Below are 17,303 nucleotides of genomic sequence, written 5' to 3'. Positions count from 1 at the left end.
AAGGTTGATGAGGGTCAGAAGTTATTAGGTGATCTCTTAGGGAAGTTTTATGACAAATATTGTTGAGTGTAACTTGTCAGGTTATCTCCTGATACAATCAACGTTTTCTTTTACACTTTTAAACTCCACAAAGCTACTTTTAAAAACAAATCGGCAAAATGGAACTACCTTCATACGAATTAACCGTGATGAGGTCGAAGTCTTAAAGTTATTATCACCTTGATGGTAGTTTCTTTTCAAACTAAATAAGTCTTTAGTGTGGGTACTTAGAGGAGACAGCAGTGGAAAATGTATTACAGGGTGCCAATACACTCAGAGAAAAAATCGTTCTAAAACGAATGAAACAAGTTCAAAATTAAGAACATTCGTTGACAAACAATCTGTTAAGTACGTTTTTTCTTAACTCGTGACCGATGGGCTTTTTTTAAGAACAGTTTTTCCAAGCACACCGTTCGTATTTTATGACCACTTTGGTATTGATTTGTAAACCTTCTATGCTCGTTTCAAACACTACTCGGGCTTGATTTAAGATTTTTCGTTCTCACGATTCAAGAAAGATTTGCGGTCGATTTAACAGTTTTCGGTCTCAATTTAAGAACGGTTTGTGCTTGACCATTGGTGGGAGGAAGATAATTTTTTAATTATTACCCATTTATTTATTTATATTTTTTATTAATAAATAATTTTTTTGTTATTAATAAGAAATATTAATAACAAAAAACTATTATTAAATGCCAAAAAGGTCTGAAAAAACGCATAATATGAATTTTTTCATAGATTTCTCGATAAGAGAAATCTTTCTTATTTGATGATGCAATCTGAATATATATTTAAAACTTTTCATAACAAGTTTGAGAATTACCTGAATGGAACTGAACGAAAAATAAGAGTTAAAAAAATAGAATATAAAAAAATTGTTTTAAAAAACTTCAGAGTTTGACGGCGATCGAACTCGCGCCACACGATCGTAACCGCAACAACATAGCCGCTGGGCCACTACAACTGCTTGGTAGCTTGTGCCAAATATTGTATTTAACATTGTAGTGCACACGAATTATATCGTTTCTTTTTTCTTGATAATTTAAGAACATTCGTTCTCTTTTTAAGAAACTGGTGTTAGTTCAAGAACAAGGTTCTTGTTTTAAGAACAGGTCGTTCGTTTTTCAAGAACAAAAAAGTAAGAACATGAAAAGCTTGAATTGAGTCCGGTGGTGCTGGATTTTAGAACGGCGTTTTTCTCTGAATGTAGGCGCCATTATGGAAGCAGAGGAAGAGGGCGGGCGCACTCCGCTGGAAGGAACAGGCGGAAATCGGTTTAATTCTTTTGGTGTGACCAACTGGCGCCAGTTATCAGAACGAAGAAGCGACTGGTGCACGTTTTTGGATGGGCATAACCGTTTAAACCGTTAAGCGTTAATTAAGTAAGCAAGTAATATGCGCCATTTCCAAAACCTGCGAGAATGGAGGGAATTGCGACTATTGACAGTAGTCATAATAAGCGTATCCGAGCAGAAGTATGGGCATTGTAATGAACGTCTTCTCATCCTAACCAAAGTCTGACGATAATAGCATATGATGCAAATATCATCTAAAATACCTTCACACATATGTTCATATGTATGTACATATTTTTATACTCAGCTGAGCAGAGCTCACAGAGTATATTAACTGTGTTCGCATAACGGTAATCCGTAACGGCATAAACTAATCGAGATAGATATAGACTTCTATATATCAAAATGATCTGGGCGAAAAAAGAAATTCATTTAGCCATGTCCGTCCGTCCGTCCGCCCGTAAACACGATAACTTGAGTAAATTTTGAGGTACCTTGATGAAATTTGGTATGTAAGTTCCTGGGTGCTCATCTCAGATCGCTATTTAAAATGAACGAAATCTGACTACAACCAGCCCACTTTTTCGATATCGAAAATTTCGAAAACCCGAAAAAGTGCGTAAATGCAAAGACGAATAAAGCGGTGAAACTTGGTTTGTGCGTTTATCTTATGACGCATAATAGAAAATTAGTAAAATTTTGGACAATGGGCATGGCAACGCCCACTTTTAAAAGATGGTAATTTAAAAGTTTTGCAAGCTGTAATTTGGCAGTCGTTGAAGATATCATGATGAAATTTGGCAGGCACGTTCCTCCTATTATTATATATTTGCTGAATAAAAATTAGCAAAATCGGATGATGAACACGCACACTTTAAAAAAAAAATTTTTTAAGTCAAATTTTAACAAAAAATTGAATATCTTTACAGTATATAAGGAAATTATGTCAACATTCATCTCCAGTAATGATATGGTGCAACAAAATATAAAAACAAAGGAAAATTTCAAAATGGGTGTGGCTCCGTCCATTTTAATTTAATTCGTCTAGAATACTTTTAAGGCTATAAGTCGAACAAAAATTTACCAATCCCTGTGAAATTTGGTAGATGCATAGATTCTATGACGCTAACTGTTTTCTGTGAAAAAGAGCGAAATTGGTTTGAAGCCACGCCCAGTTTTTATACACAGTCGACCGTCTGTCCTTTCGCTCGGCCCTTAACACGACAACTTGAGCAAAAATCGATATATCTTTAGTAAACTTAGTTCACGTACTTATCTGAACCCACTTTATCTTGGTATAAAAAATGGCCAAAATCCGACTATGACCACGCCCACTTTTTCGATATTCAAAATTACGAAAAATAAAAAATGCCATAGTTCTATACCAAATATTAAAAAAGGGATGAAACATGGTAATTGGATTGCTTTATTGACGCAAAATATAACTTTAGAAAACACATTCAAAAGCCCTTGGAATCTTGGCAGGAATACTGTTCGTGGTATTACATACATATATAAATAAATTAGCGGTACACGACAGATGATGTTCTACGTCAGCCTGGTCCACATTTTGGTCGATATCTCGAAAACGCCTTCACATATACAACTAAGGGCCACTCCATTTTGAAACCCACATTAATACCTTTAATTTGATACCAATATCGTACAAACACATTAAAGAGTCTCCCCTGGTCCCACCTTATTGCGATATCTCGAAAAGGCATCCACCTATAGAACTAAGGCCCACTACGTTTTAAATAATCATTAACACCTTTCATTTGGTGCCCATATCGTACAACACACATTCTGGAGTCACCCCTGGTCCACCTTTATGGCGATATCCTGAAACTGCGTCCACCTATAGCACTATGGCGCACTCCCTTTTAAAATACTCTTTAGTACCTTCCTTTTGAAATCCATGTCATACAAACACATTCCAGGGTTACCCTAGGTTCATTTTGCTAAATGGTGATTTTCCCTTATTTTGTCTCCAAAGCTCTCAGCTGAGTATGTAATGTTCGGTTACACCCGAACTTAGCCTTCCTTACTTGTTACCTCTAATTTTATTTATGGTCATAACTACAGTTTTTTTCGATGCATTGTTTTAAGCAAGTATGTGCAGAAATACAATATGCAAATTATTAAATATGATCTTGAATTGGGTCACGGTATATCTAGCAATTATCACAAACATAGAAACACAAAAACATTCAAATGTAAATGCATGAAAAGTACCAATTCATAGTTAGTCCTTCAGTTAATTTAGTGGTTGTAATTATTGTAACACTTCTTATATGGTACATATGTGTATGTATAGTTGAAATACTTTACTGCTACCAGTTGATAGCTAAGTGTATTCCAAAGATAAGCGTCACATGGTGTTTTGTTTGCATATGAACCGAAAACGAAAACTAACATTTAATGTTACGTAACGGTAACAGTGCCTTGTAGTATGGTAACATATTTTCGGAAAGTTTTCGGATACCGGTTCCCCTTATTGCTCATGTTATACCGTAATACAGACAAACTAAAGTTTTTTTTGCGCTCATAACAGTTCTTTGTAGAAAGTTCAAATTTAACAGTATTTTAACATACCCACCAAACAAATTTAACATCGTTGTTAACACTACAACAGCATCAACTTTTTCATGCCAGTGACGCCAGATTGTGGGAAATTTACTTTTTTAAGCACAAGCCTGTAAAAAGGGGAAAAAGCGACATTTAAAAAACAAGATTTCTTGTAGCAAAACCACCTATGTATGATAAGTTGATCATAACCCAACTTAAAATTAACAGCACTCTGAACAATACTGTAAAATGATACGTTGCTTTTATTCATTTCTACCCTCGCACAATATCACTAGGAACTATATTTGTATATCTGGCAACTCAAGAGACAATTGTCATTATTTGTATTGCTTCGCCTTTATCGTATTTTGCACAATTCACAACAGCATGAATTTATTAAGTACCCTACAAATTTTGCGACTTTCTTCAGAAGATATAATATGAAATATTTCACAAAATTCGTAAGTCCTCTGCAAATAAAACGCATTTCCAAAAAAAGTAGCCAGGAGAACAAAGAGTACAGTGGCTGGTTGGAATCTGTGGCGAACGATCCATTCGAAGCCTTTTGTAAGGCGTGCAACGTTTCAACTCTAACTCAAATATATTTGATAGCTCGGAATCCCTTTTTTTATATAAAACATTCTGTTCTCATCTATCTTAAGAAATACTTAAGTTACTTAGCTGATGATATCGCTTCTATAGCTAAGAAGCTCTTGATCTCGACGCTTAGCAAACCGCTGCCCATCAACATCTGGGCAACCCCCAGCGGGCTAGGGGGCCTAGAATATACCCGCGGCAAGTATGCCTGTCATACCAGGCGACTCAAATACCAAATTTATTCAGGAGGTTGTGTAGCGCAGTCTTTTCAAGGGGTTGCCAGAGCAATATAAAGCTTCTCCAAACCAATTGTCAACCTTACCTATCCGTGGCGAATACTGTTTCTTTTATTCCCGAGGCTCTGGCGACTCCAATATCCTCATGAATCTAGGAGGGTGGGATGGCCTATACGGTTTCATGTGGTCATAATGAATCGTTCCCGAGATGGTTGGCATAGTACCTTAATGGTGCTTGTTATCAAAACGTATAGGATCTGCAACCGGCAAAGGACCATCAACATCGATCACTCAAATTAACAGGATTAGCTTTGTGTGTCATGTGGCCACTAGAAGACAGTGCATTGCCCCAAAGTTCTACAAAAGAAATAAACACTTTAAATCCGGAGGGAATTTCATGGGATTTTTTTATTTAGGATGTGAGAAATTAAGGAATTTTGTTTAATTTTTGTGGATAATTCCACTGTTTCAAGTCCGTACTTGTGCCAACGTGCTATTTGCTTTGTTCCTAATGTTGTTCACACTATGTAACCAGAGATGCTGACATGCCAACCTAATAAAACCGCACTGCGTTTTTTAGCGCACGCAAACAACCGGCGTTTTTTGCCCTAACCCAAATAAGCATGCGTTGCGACAATGTAAAGCATGTGTGCAAACGTCAAATCTAAATATCACGCAGAACAAAAATTGGAAATCGAGTTATTAAAGCCTTCCGCGATTTACAACCAGATTGACTGAATTTTTGTATGTGTGCGTGTCGGGTATTTGACGCTTGCCCCGCGACTATTAAATAAAAAGCCATCAATCAACATTTGCATTGAGAAACCGTAGCGTTCGGACGTGAATATGTCATCGGATGATGACTTTTTTACTTGCAACTACAGCAGTTTTATTAAATAATAAAAAAATTAATACAAATTTTATTAAATAATAATAAAAGCTTTACATTCCATAAAGCTGGTAAACATTGATAATTTTCAATAAATTTTAATATAAATTGCTGTTCTTCCGCGCACTTTTTCATTTTGAATGTCGACACAAACTAAATACAACACTGCGTTTGTCAATCACACCCCGCGACTATCAAATAAGCTAGCGTCAAATGAAAAAATCAAAAATTTTTGATTTTCATCAACGTGTAGCCGACAACAAATATGTGTGTCACGAAGCCACCCGACTGCACTAACACACACAAAATTCAGTCAATCTGGTTGTAAATCGCGGAAGGCTTTTAGGTTTTCACGCAGCAAGTTCAATTTGGGTTGCTCTCATACAAGTTGTATGTGCATGAGACATTTTTGACAGAAAATGACTTTCGTTCGTTTATATTAGGTTGGCATTTGAGAGCGCATCAACACGCGACTCAGTACGATATACCGCTATCTCAAACAACAAAAATATATACCGCAACACAACCATATCTATCACTAACCCGAACATCATTTAAAACGCCACCAAACCTACAACATACATACATAAGCTGTTAACATTAACCACCGTCAAGTAGAACAGCAACGCCTCCCTCTCAAAAGGAACATGGTAAACTTGCAAAATAAACATCGCAGCGAGGCGGTAAATGCATATTTCGTGTACATATGTCACGTCAGCGGCAGCAGCCACAAAAACACACAAGCAATTTCACAAAAGATTGGAAATGTAAGAACAAAGAGAGTAGATAATCTATCTACTCTCTTTGCCTGCGACACAGCCACACAAAAATCATCACAAGAAATTGTAGTAGCAACTAGAGCGTCGCGCTGTAAGTACACGTGTTGTTTCCAAAATTTAATTGAATAAAAATTCGTTTGAAATTTATGAAAACTGTAAACATTAATGGATTTAATAAAAAAAGTGTGGAATAAAACGAAAGATGAAATTGGAAAATGAAAATAAAATTTTGTACGTAAAGTTTGCATAGAAAAAAGGATAAGAAAGCGCGTATTGCAAAAATACGCAAACTAGAGCGGAATTAAAAAAAAATAAAAAGTTTTAAAATAAATAACCAAAAAAGTATATTTGGAGACATTTACTAAAAATTTTCACTGTGCAGTAACTATGAGAAATTGACGAATTTCGTAAAAGAACAACCGGTTGCTTTAACATTGTGAATAACTACAAACACAACATTTGAAGTGTGAACTCGAAAATATATAATTATAAAAAGATAGATATGTACTAATTGGCAATATAAATAAGAAATGTGAACTGCATTTTTGGAGCACACTGTGTGAAACCTTTTCCACAAAAAATTTTGTTTAATTATGCCACGCGCCGCCATTTTCCAACGGAAATCAAAATTACGGTAAACGCCAACACTTACAAAAACTCAATTTCAATATTATCTGCTTAGCACTATTGGCTGGCTGCTAGAGTATATTCTAAAATTTGTGTGTTAAAATGTATTTCGCTATAGGTACTACGAAATTGCCGTAGTGAAAAATTACTATGTGAAAATCATTGCCGTCGCTAAAGCTGCATTTACTGATTTTCACACTTTGGTATTGAAAATAAGCTAAAATAAAGATTAACGTTGTTAATTACCTAAATAATTTAGATCCAATGTTGTCCTGTTTGGTGCCGTCGTTATCACGTTTTGGCCAAGAGGATAATATTATAAATCAAAGTATGCCATCATCACCAGCTTTTGCCGTACAATGTAAGTTCACATTTTTAAAAATTTTTATTTTTAGCTTAGAGTAAAAATAAAGATTGACTCTTTAAAAATGTTCCTTTCCTTTCCATTTCACCTTTGGTTGTTAATGTGTTTATTAAAATTTGTTTATCCATGAAATAAGAAACTGGCATTGTTTTTGGAATCTTTGAGTCTTCTATAAAAAAATTGTCAAGTTCTACGGAAATCTCAAAACGACTTATAAGATTACCCAACAAGCATCAAAAATATTTATCTGGTCTTCAAGAAATATATAGTTCTCAAGTTGATATCCAACATCATTCTTCGATTATTTTCCAGTTTTTGACAATTTATTTGAAATGTATAGCTCTCGAGTTGATCTCCAACATCATTATTGGGCTATCTCGTTTATATGTTAGAAAATGTTATATTTCAGGAAACCAAGAGCACCTATCCTAGAATTAGTGGGAACAAAAAATTTTTTCACAGACCCCGCCTTCAAATTTTATTCAAAACATACCATAACAAAAACTGAGATATGACTTTTTTGACAAACATGTTGAGATAGTGTGTTGCAACAGGCAACAGATTATTTACCTTAATATGAAAAAATTTTATGACGTGATATTTTATGATTAACTTCATCGATCCAACATTAAAAAAAGAAACACCCATATCATATAAAATTACATGCGCGCTTTCTTCAGTATGCTGAGGGCCGTTTCCTGTCTTCTTCTATATGACAGCCCATTAAGACTCAAGAAAAATGTGTTAACTAATGTAATTAGAATTAGAGAGATTAACCATCTTATTTAGTTCCCAGTTAATGTTCGGTACGAGTCACGCAAGATTTCTTAACTAATTTAAGTAGAATCCGAGAGAGATTAACCATCCTCTTTTCCTTCTTTAGTTCCCAGTTTATAAAGAACAAGCTTTGAAAGCGCTGTATGATGTATTTAAAAACCTTATTGTATTTATTATATTGAGTAAATTCGGCCATAGATATACGAATATACATACATATTTTTGTAAGATTTTATGAGCCAGTTGATAATAACTGTTTATATTTTATTAGTTTTAGATCCTTTGATAGAAAAAATCATCAATCATCATCGTCAGTCCAATTTGTATTTTTAATAGACATCGGGGTCGAGATCTGGATCAATAGGAAGCTCACTAAAAAATCTGAAATTTAGAAACTATGATTATCTCCAGACTTTCCAATTCAATACCTAACGAACTGTATACTCGATTTATTAACACCTCCACTAATCAACAAGAAAAGACTGTAAACATTTGAAATTGCATTGGCGCATATGGGAGAGGCAGTCAGTTTTTCACGTTTTCTGAACATTGCGATTTTTTAAGTTGATCGCTGTTTATCTAGGCGTGCGATATGATATAAAATTTAATGCCCGATTTCTTCAGAACAATAAATTTTTAATCTTATTAGAATGCTGAGGGCGATTTCCGGTGTTCTTCTAAGTGACAGCCGATTGTGACCCAAGCAAAATATCTTATCTAATTTAAGCAGAGTTTTGAATCTCGAGCTAAGCGCCGTAAGATTAATTTAAAAACTTCATTCTCTTAATTTCTATCAAATAAGCTAACTCAGAAGGGTGGAGCCGTGTATACAAGTCCACGAAAGTGGGGAAATCTTCTGACCGCCATTTACCTGAGAATGGCCAGAGCGATTCTTTTGCATGCGGTTCAAGCAGCTCACTACTACCGGTCGCTTGCGGCCAAGTATCATCTAATTTGAGAAGGCGACAACCTGGCCAGGCCACTCTGACATAATCGGTTTAAGGGCTAGCTGGGGGAGATCTCATCGGCAGCGTCTGTACACCTCTAGTTGAGCCTGCAAGCGGGCGTCAGCCTTGGAGCAAGCGGATCGCTGTATAAACGTGCAGGTAATATTTTCACCTACTCTGAGCGGGCTGTGCGTTGGGCTTGGGACCCGCCACGTAAAACCATACTCCAATGAAATATAACACCAAGCCTCGGATAAATACACCCTCTATTGATGACGACCATGGCAAACGTTTGAAGGACAATGAATTGAGGGCATGCACCTGAAACGTCCGCTCCCTGAATGTGATTGGTGCAGATGCCCGGCTGGTTGATGTCCTCGTCAAAGCAAAATCTGATATCACCGCCATCAAAGAAATGCGTGTGACGAAGCAAGGAAGAAAAAAGGTCAACAATTGTGACATCTATTGAAGTGGTCATACGAATAAGCGCAGTATAATAAGGTATTCAAATAATCGTTGAGTTGCGATTAGTTATTTATCTAAAGCAAATCTAAAATCTTATAATCGAATACACGACTAATCGAATTATTCCAATAGTTTAAAGCCGTGTGTAGAAGTCCACGAATGTGGGGAAAGCTTCTCACCTCAATTCACCTGGAAATGGCCAGAGCGATTCTTTTGCGTGCGGTTCAAGCAGCTCACTACTGCCGGTCGCTTGCGGCCAAGTATCCTCTGGGTAGCCGCTAAACATCCGTTAAGCGGTGAGCTAATATGAGAAGGCGACAACCTGGATAGGCCACTCTGACATAATCGGTTTAAGGGCTAGCCGGGGAGATCTCATCGGCAGCGTCTGTACACCTCTAGGTGCGGCTGCAAGCGGGCGTCTATCTTGGAACAAGCGGCTCGCTATATAAACGTGCAAGTAATATTTTCACCCCCGCAGAACGGGTTGTGCACAGAGCTTGAGACCCGCCAGGTAAAACCATACTCCAATGAAATATACCAACAAGCCTCGAATAAATACACTCTATTGTAGACGACCATGACAAACGTTTGAAGGGCAATGAATTGAGGGCATGCACCTGGAACATCCGCTCCCTGAATGGGATTGGTGCAGATGCCCGGCTGGTTGATGTCCTCGTCAAAGCAAAATCTAACATCACCGCCATCCAAGAAATGCGTTGGACGAAGCAAGGAAGAAAGAAGATCAAAAATTTTGACATCTATTGGAGTGGCCATACGAATAAGCGCAGTTTCGGCGTCGGAATCGTGCGTCTCGCCGCTATCCGAATAAAAGGAAAATGTTTTAATATATCATTCATCTGCAACAATGCGCCGACAGAGGAGAAAAACGATGAGGCGCTTTTTATGAACAATTAGAACGCACATACGAGCGCTGACCCCGCTATGACATAAAAGTCGTGCTTGGCGACCTTAACGCCAGGGTGGGCAAAGAAGGTGTTCTTGGCACTACAGTCGGAAAGTTTTAGCCTACACAATGAAACTTCTCCTAACGGGCTGAGGCTGATTGACTTTGCCGGTGCTCGAAACATGGTCATACCAGCACGAGGTTCATGCATAAAATGATACATAAAGCTACATAGCTGTCTCCTGATCGAAATAATCGCAATCAGATCGATCACGTTGTGATAGACGGACGGCATGCCTCCAGAGTTTTAGATTTGCGCACGATCCGAGTACCTAACATCGACTCGGACCATTATCTTGTTGCAGCCAAAATACGCACCCGCCTCAGCGCGGCTAAAACCAAGGAACAAAAAACACAAGGAAAGCTAGACGTCGAACAGCTTCAATCACAACAGACTGCCAATGATTTCGCAACTCGACTCTCACACCTGCTCTCTGAGAGCACAACTCATCCTGAAGAAATACAGGGGCAGTGGGAGCATATCTCCAAAGCACTTCGTTTTGCCGTCGAGGAAATATTTGGTTAACGGCGGCCACGAAAAAACAACTGGTACGATGAAGAATGCCGCGTTGCAACCGAAAGAAAAGACGCTGCCTACAGGGCTACGTTAAAAGCGAGCGCGACAAGAGGAGTGTGTGAACGCTATCGTGAGTTGAAAAGGGAAGAGAGACACCTTTTCAGGAAGAAAAAAGCAGAAGCAGAAAGGCGTGAGTGCGAGGAGCTTGAGCTGCTAGCCACCAGAAATAACACCCGAAAATTTTACCAGAAAATACGGCGACAGACGGAAGATTTAAGACCGGGGCAAACCCCTGTAGGAACGAAAACGGCGACCTTGTAACTGATGTCTTGTGCTTAGATTATGGAGGGAACACTTCTCTGCTCTCCTAAATGGAGGCAGCAATTCACCGCGCAGACATGAAGAACCCGATCCCGCAATCGATGATGATAGAATATATGTCCCCCGCCCAATTATGACGAAGTTAAAATAGCAATAACCAGATTGAAAAACAACAAGGCCGTGGGCGCTGATGGATTGCCTGCGGAGGTATTCAAGTACGGCGGCGAGGAGTTGCTAAGGCGCATGCAGCAGCTCCTTAGCAAAATATGGGCTGCCGAGTGCATGCCCGACGATTGGAATCTAAGTGTTCTTTGCCCAGTCCACAAGAAGGGGGATACTGCAAAATGCACCAACTATCGTGGAATCAGCCTTCTTAATATCGCATATAAGGCCCTTTTAAGTGTATTGTGTGAAAGATTGAAGCCCACCGTGAACCGGCTGATTGGACCTTATCAGTGTGGCTTCAGATTTGGCAAATCCACCATCGACCAGATTTTCACAATATACTATAAAAGCGGCCATCGTGGTGTGATGGTAGCGTGCTCCGCCTATCACACCGTATGCCCTGGGTTCAACTCCCGGGCAAAGCAACAACAAAATTTTAGAAATAAGATCTTTCAATTAGAAGAAAATTTTTCTAAGCGGGGTCGCCCCTCGACATGTAGGTCCCGTCCGGCCAATTTGTAGGGAAAAATCAAGAGGAGCACGACGCAAATTGGAAGAGAAGCTCGGTCTTAGATCTCTTCGGAGGTTATCGCGCCTTACATTTATTTTTTTATTTTTTACTATAAAAGCGTGCAATTACTGGCATATGCTGATGCCATTGATATCATCGGCCTAAACACCCGTGCTGTTCTGCTTACTCCAAGCTGGAAAAAGAAGCGGTAAAGATGGGTTTGATGGTGAATGTGGACAAAACGAAGTACCTGCTGTCATCGAGCAAAGAGTCAGCGCATATGCGCCTTGGCAACCACGCTACTGTTGGCAGCCATAATTTCGAAATAGTAAAAGACTTCGTTTATTTGGGAACCAGCATCAACACTAGCAACAACATCAGCACTGAAATCCAGCGAAGAATCAATCTTGCCAATAAATGCTACTTTGGACTAGGTAGGCAATTGAAAAGTAAAGTCCTCTCTCGGCGAACGAAAATCATACTCTACAAGTCACTTATCGTACCCGTCCTGCTATATGGGGCAGAAGCATGGACCATGACAACAGCAGATGAAGCGGCTTTGGGAGTGTTCGAGAGAAAAGTTCTTCGAAAGATTTATGAACCTCTACGCGTTGGCGTTGGCGAGTACCGAAGAAGATTTAATGATGAGCTGTACGAGCTATACGCAGACATCAACATAGTCCAGCGAATTAAAACGCAGCGGCTGCGCTGGCTAGGCCATGTTATGCGAATGAAAGATGATGCTCCGGCCAAGAAAGTGTTTCTATCGGAACCCGCCTATGGAAGCAGAGGTAGAGGGCGGCCCCCACTCCGTTGAAAGGACCAGGTGGAAAACTTCCTTGGTGTGACCAATTGGCGCCGGTTGGCGGAGCGAAGGAGCGACTGGCGCGCCTTGTTGGACGGCCATAACCGTTTAGACGGTTAAGCGCCAATTAAGTAAGATTTGGGTAAAAGTGTGGTATTACAAACACAAAATGAAATATACAGACCATTGTGTTAAAGAATTTTATTTTGTTCGTGAATGCAAAAAATGTCCACAAACATACAAAAAAACAATTAAGTTTAAAAATTCCAATTTAACACAAAATTTAACAAATCTGTCACAAATCTGAAAATAAATTATAAATTTCAAAGAAACCCCATGAAAAAGCAAATTTTTATAAACAACATTTTATAATATACGTACCGAGAAGCAAATTTTTTTTATAAATATACAACATATGTATGTATGTATATGATTTTGTTGTTTTGTAAAATTTTCTTATCATAAAATATTGTTGAACTCAAGTGTACCGTTGATGTAAAAGTATTTTGTAGCCATAAAAACAAGAAAGAAAACACAGCCAATCACTGCGATTAGTAAATATTTTGCAGTAGTACAATGCATCAACAAATAAATATTTTTCTGTAGGTACGAGAGCGTTTGATTCATTCATAATTCTTAAATAATAAAAATTAAATATAAGTAAACATATGTACCATATTCACTTAATATTTTTGTCGCTTAGCAGTAGATTTTTTTCTTTCGTTGCTTTCTTTCCATTGAAAATATTTTATCAACAAAAATAAGTTTATAAATTTCGTTCTTGTTTTTTGCACTTACTTATTTCGTTTGAAAATTCCTCGCAGTATATATCTATTTTATTTGTAAGAGGTTCATACCAATATTTTTTTGTTTTTATAATACCTTTTACCAAAAGTATTGTAACGAATTTACTTGCAAATCCTCTTATTTGCAATCCTCTGCTAAGTTCGAATCACTAAACTGTTGAATAAATAACTCCAATTTGTAATAATGCAAAATGACCTTTATTAAAGTACTTCACAATAACACTCTAAATGTGCAACGAATAGCTTGCTTAATAACCAAACTGATAGCTCAAGTGAAACTCTACTATTCAAAATAATACTGCTCTTGTTCGCTAGATAGCGTCTTAGTCGAAACTGCTTGACAACTCAAATCAAACTGAATTCCAGCGCCTCTACAATTGCCGCCTTTTATACTCTTGGATTTCAACGTTCGCATCTTCTAGGCGCTTCCAGAATCTACTAGTCCAGCAGCTCTCAAACTTCTCAGCTGTAACTACAATTGCACAATATTATAGTTTTTCTCATTGCATACTTTCATGAGTATCTCATATATATGCATGTGTTTGTGCATTGACTCTCCGCTGCTCGTATACGTACATGGTACATATGCGTAGACGCAATTATTGTTTCGTTTAGGTAGATACATAATGATTGATCTATGGATGTGAATTCGCGTCACTGCTTAGAATCGGCTTAGAGACGATAGCATCGCTCAGTGCTGCTAACATTCGTTACAATATTTTTAAGAATCAATCGGAAAACTAATTATATTTTTGGAATTTAATTTCATACCTCCATAATTCGAACCTAACAATAATTTAATATTGAACAACAAAAATAAAATTTTACAGATGCTACCATGTAGCCAAGAGGGAAAATCTCAAGAAAAAAAGTTAGGATTTTCCCACCTCTTATAAAGTAACATAACACCTTGTATAAATTATTTTTTGTTGGTTACACTAAATTTGCTGTCAGGTCTTCATATTATAAGTATTTTCGAAAATTCGAATATAAGAATTTAAACAAAGTTACCAGTTCTTGACTATGTTGCTGTTTTCCATTATACTAATCCGTCACACTTTTAAAAGGAATTCGTTACAATAAAATTCATGGATATGCATTTTTATATCGTTAACAGGCTTTTGAACTTAAACAAAAAAAAAACTACGCTGCTGATTGTTGTTTTTGCTATTTTGCTCAATATTTAATTAAACAAAAACCTACTGCCCTTTTCTAAAAATATTCATTTCATGGTAAATAAATAAATAAAAACAAACTTTTAAAAAGAAATCAACAATCAATATAATATATCCAATTTAAAAACATTTAAAGTACTTTACCGTACGCTCTCATTAGTCATCATTAATTCCTATTAATTTAAAATTTTCATACGCCAACGGTTTGCGTCTCCAATTTAAAAACAAAGAACTACCTACAATGTAAATTTATAAGCACGTTTTTTATGCTTAATTTTTGGGATGCTGTACTCGTATATACATACATATATATGTATGTCTGTGTCGTTTTCAAGATAACTAAAACCCAGTGTGTGGTCTCTAAAACCAGCATTGAGCCCATCGAATATACACACAAAGTCTCTAAAAAGGGATAATAAGCATAATGCTTAAAGTACAATATAACCAAAAATCATACTTCATATAATAAACAAATAAATTCACCTTAAACCGTAGCAGAAAAAAATTGTATACAAATAAACATACTCACATGGGCATGCATCAAATTACAGATCATCACAACAATACACTGTATCTTGCTGTGAGGTAAGAAAAAAATTATTAAGAGTTTGAGCTTAGCACGCTTTTGTCAACAACACCGCCTGCATAAAAAATTAAGGATATCAATCTATATATATATGGGGTATTCCATTTCGACCAATTTTGAACCCGACCCCTTTAGAATTGGCTGAAAGTTTTTCGTCTTTTTCTAGCTTACGAAAGACGTTTTTCAGAAGTTTTTCAAATTTTTTCATACAACCTCAAAAAAGTTATGAATTTAAAAAAAACACCGTTTTTGTTTTCAAAATGCTATAACTTTTTCAAAAATTTACCGTTTGGGATCTTTTTTTTAAATTTGTTTTTAAATGTACTTTTCGGAAAAAATTCAAAGAATTTTTTAAAGTTTTTTTTTTTTGGTATTTTTCAGTTTTTCGAGACTTTTCGAATTTCGCCATTTTTTTTCTTATAAAAAACTTCAATCAATTCTGCAATCATCCTCACTAATCCCGGAGTGGGCCGAGAATTTTTTTTTTATTTAATTGCAAAAAAAAACTTAAAATTTTTTTTTGTATTTTTTCCGAAAAGTACATTTCAAAACATATTTAAAAAAAAAATGATCCCAAACGGTCACTTTTTGAAAAAGTTATAGCATTTTGAAAAAAAAAAAACACCGTTTTCCAACTCAAAATAAGTTTTAAATATTTTTTTAAAAAAAACGGTGTTTTTTTTCAAAATGCTATAACTTTTTCAAAAATTGACCGCTTGGGTTCATTTTTTTCTTAAATATGTTTTTAAATGTACTTTTCGAAAAAAATACAAAAAAAAATAAAAAAATTTTTTTTTTCAATTAAATAAGAAAAAAAAAAAAAAAAAAATTCTCGGCCCATTCCGGGATTAGTGGGGATGATTGCAGAATTGATTGAAGTTTTTTATGAGAAAAAAAGGCGATATTCGAAAAATCTCGAAAAACTGAAAAATTACAAAAAAAACTTTAAAAATTTTTTTGAATTTTTTTCCGAAAAGTACATTTAAAAACAAATTAAAAAAAAAAAATAAGATCCCAAACGGTAAATTTTTGAAAAAGTTATATCATTTTGAAAACAAAAACGGTGTTTTTTAAAAATTCATAACTTTTTTTGAGTTGGATGAAAAAATTTGAAAAACTTCTGAAAAACGTCCCTCGTAAGCTAGAAAAAGAAGAAAAACTTTCAGCCAATTCTAAAGGGGTCGTGTTCAAAATTGGTCGAAATAGGATGGAATACCCCATATACATACATACATTGTATATGTACTTCAAAATTACTTATATGAGAAGACGTCTTTAGGTGGCATACATTGTTACCTCAACGCTCGATAACTCAGCTCAGAAGATTAATAATAATAAACACCTTAAACGCTGCTTCATCAATTTGAGATCGAATACGTATGTACGAGTAGCAACGAAACCAAGCGTAGGGGTATATGAAATTAAAAAAAAAAATGTTTTTGTAAACAAAAAAGAACAAACAGCGTTAAATTTTTAAAAAATTATATTATTGTATATTGTTTTTAAAAAGAACAGGGGTCTTTCAACTCGTTTCACTTAAAATAAAAATAAACATCTGACATCAGCCAAACAGAGATTTGTTTGCACTGTGACAAAGTGGTAACACAAAAAACGTAGGCAAATTAACATCTATTTTATTAGAGGCCAAAATATTCCTTACTTTATTAGTTTTTGCGATATGAAGCTAGTTGTTAAATAAAGATATACTTTCTGCATCTATATGAAATACAATAGATGAGTTGTGTGAAGAGTTATAGAAATAAGAGAAATAAGGGTTGTCGCAACTGGCCAATTGAATACCTAAAAGTAATTTGAATGTACAGAATGTAACACTAGAACTCACGTTCATTATGGATCATCAAGTATATCT

At 36.2% G+C, this 17,303-nt stretch overlaps 1 protein-coding gene across 2 annotated transcripts in view; it reads left to right on the top strand.

The window, feature by feature from the left end:
• Positions 1 to 6,164: 6,164 nt before the first annotated feature.
• The window catches only part of LOC137235626 (zinc finger protein 1-like), an 81,581-nt gene continuing 70,442 nt past the window's right edge, over positions 6,165 to 17,303 (top strand). For both annotated transcript variants that reach the window (XR_010948006.1, XM_067758520.1), the window contains exon 1: positions 6,165 to 7,391. Coding sequence is in view for 1 of the 2 variants with exons in the window: in XM_067758520.1 (XP_067614621.1) it covers positions 7,295 to 7,391 (97 nt within the window). In the remaining variant the exon portion in view is untranslated. The remainder of the gene's footprint in view (positions 7,392 to 17,303) is intronic.

Source organism: Eurosta solidaginis, unplaced genomic scaffold (genome assembly GCF_040869045.1).
Source record: "Eurosta solidaginis isolate ZX-2024a unplaced genomic scaffold, ASM4086904v1 ctg00000120.1, whole genome shotgun sequence".
NCBI classification, from domain to species: domain Eukaryota; kingdom Metazoa; phylum Arthropoda; class Insecta; order Diptera; family Tephritidae; genus Eurosta; species Eurosta solidaginis.
The sequence above is the reverse complement of the archived record's forward strand: the minus strand, read 5'-3'. Positions and strand labels throughout refer to the sequence as shown.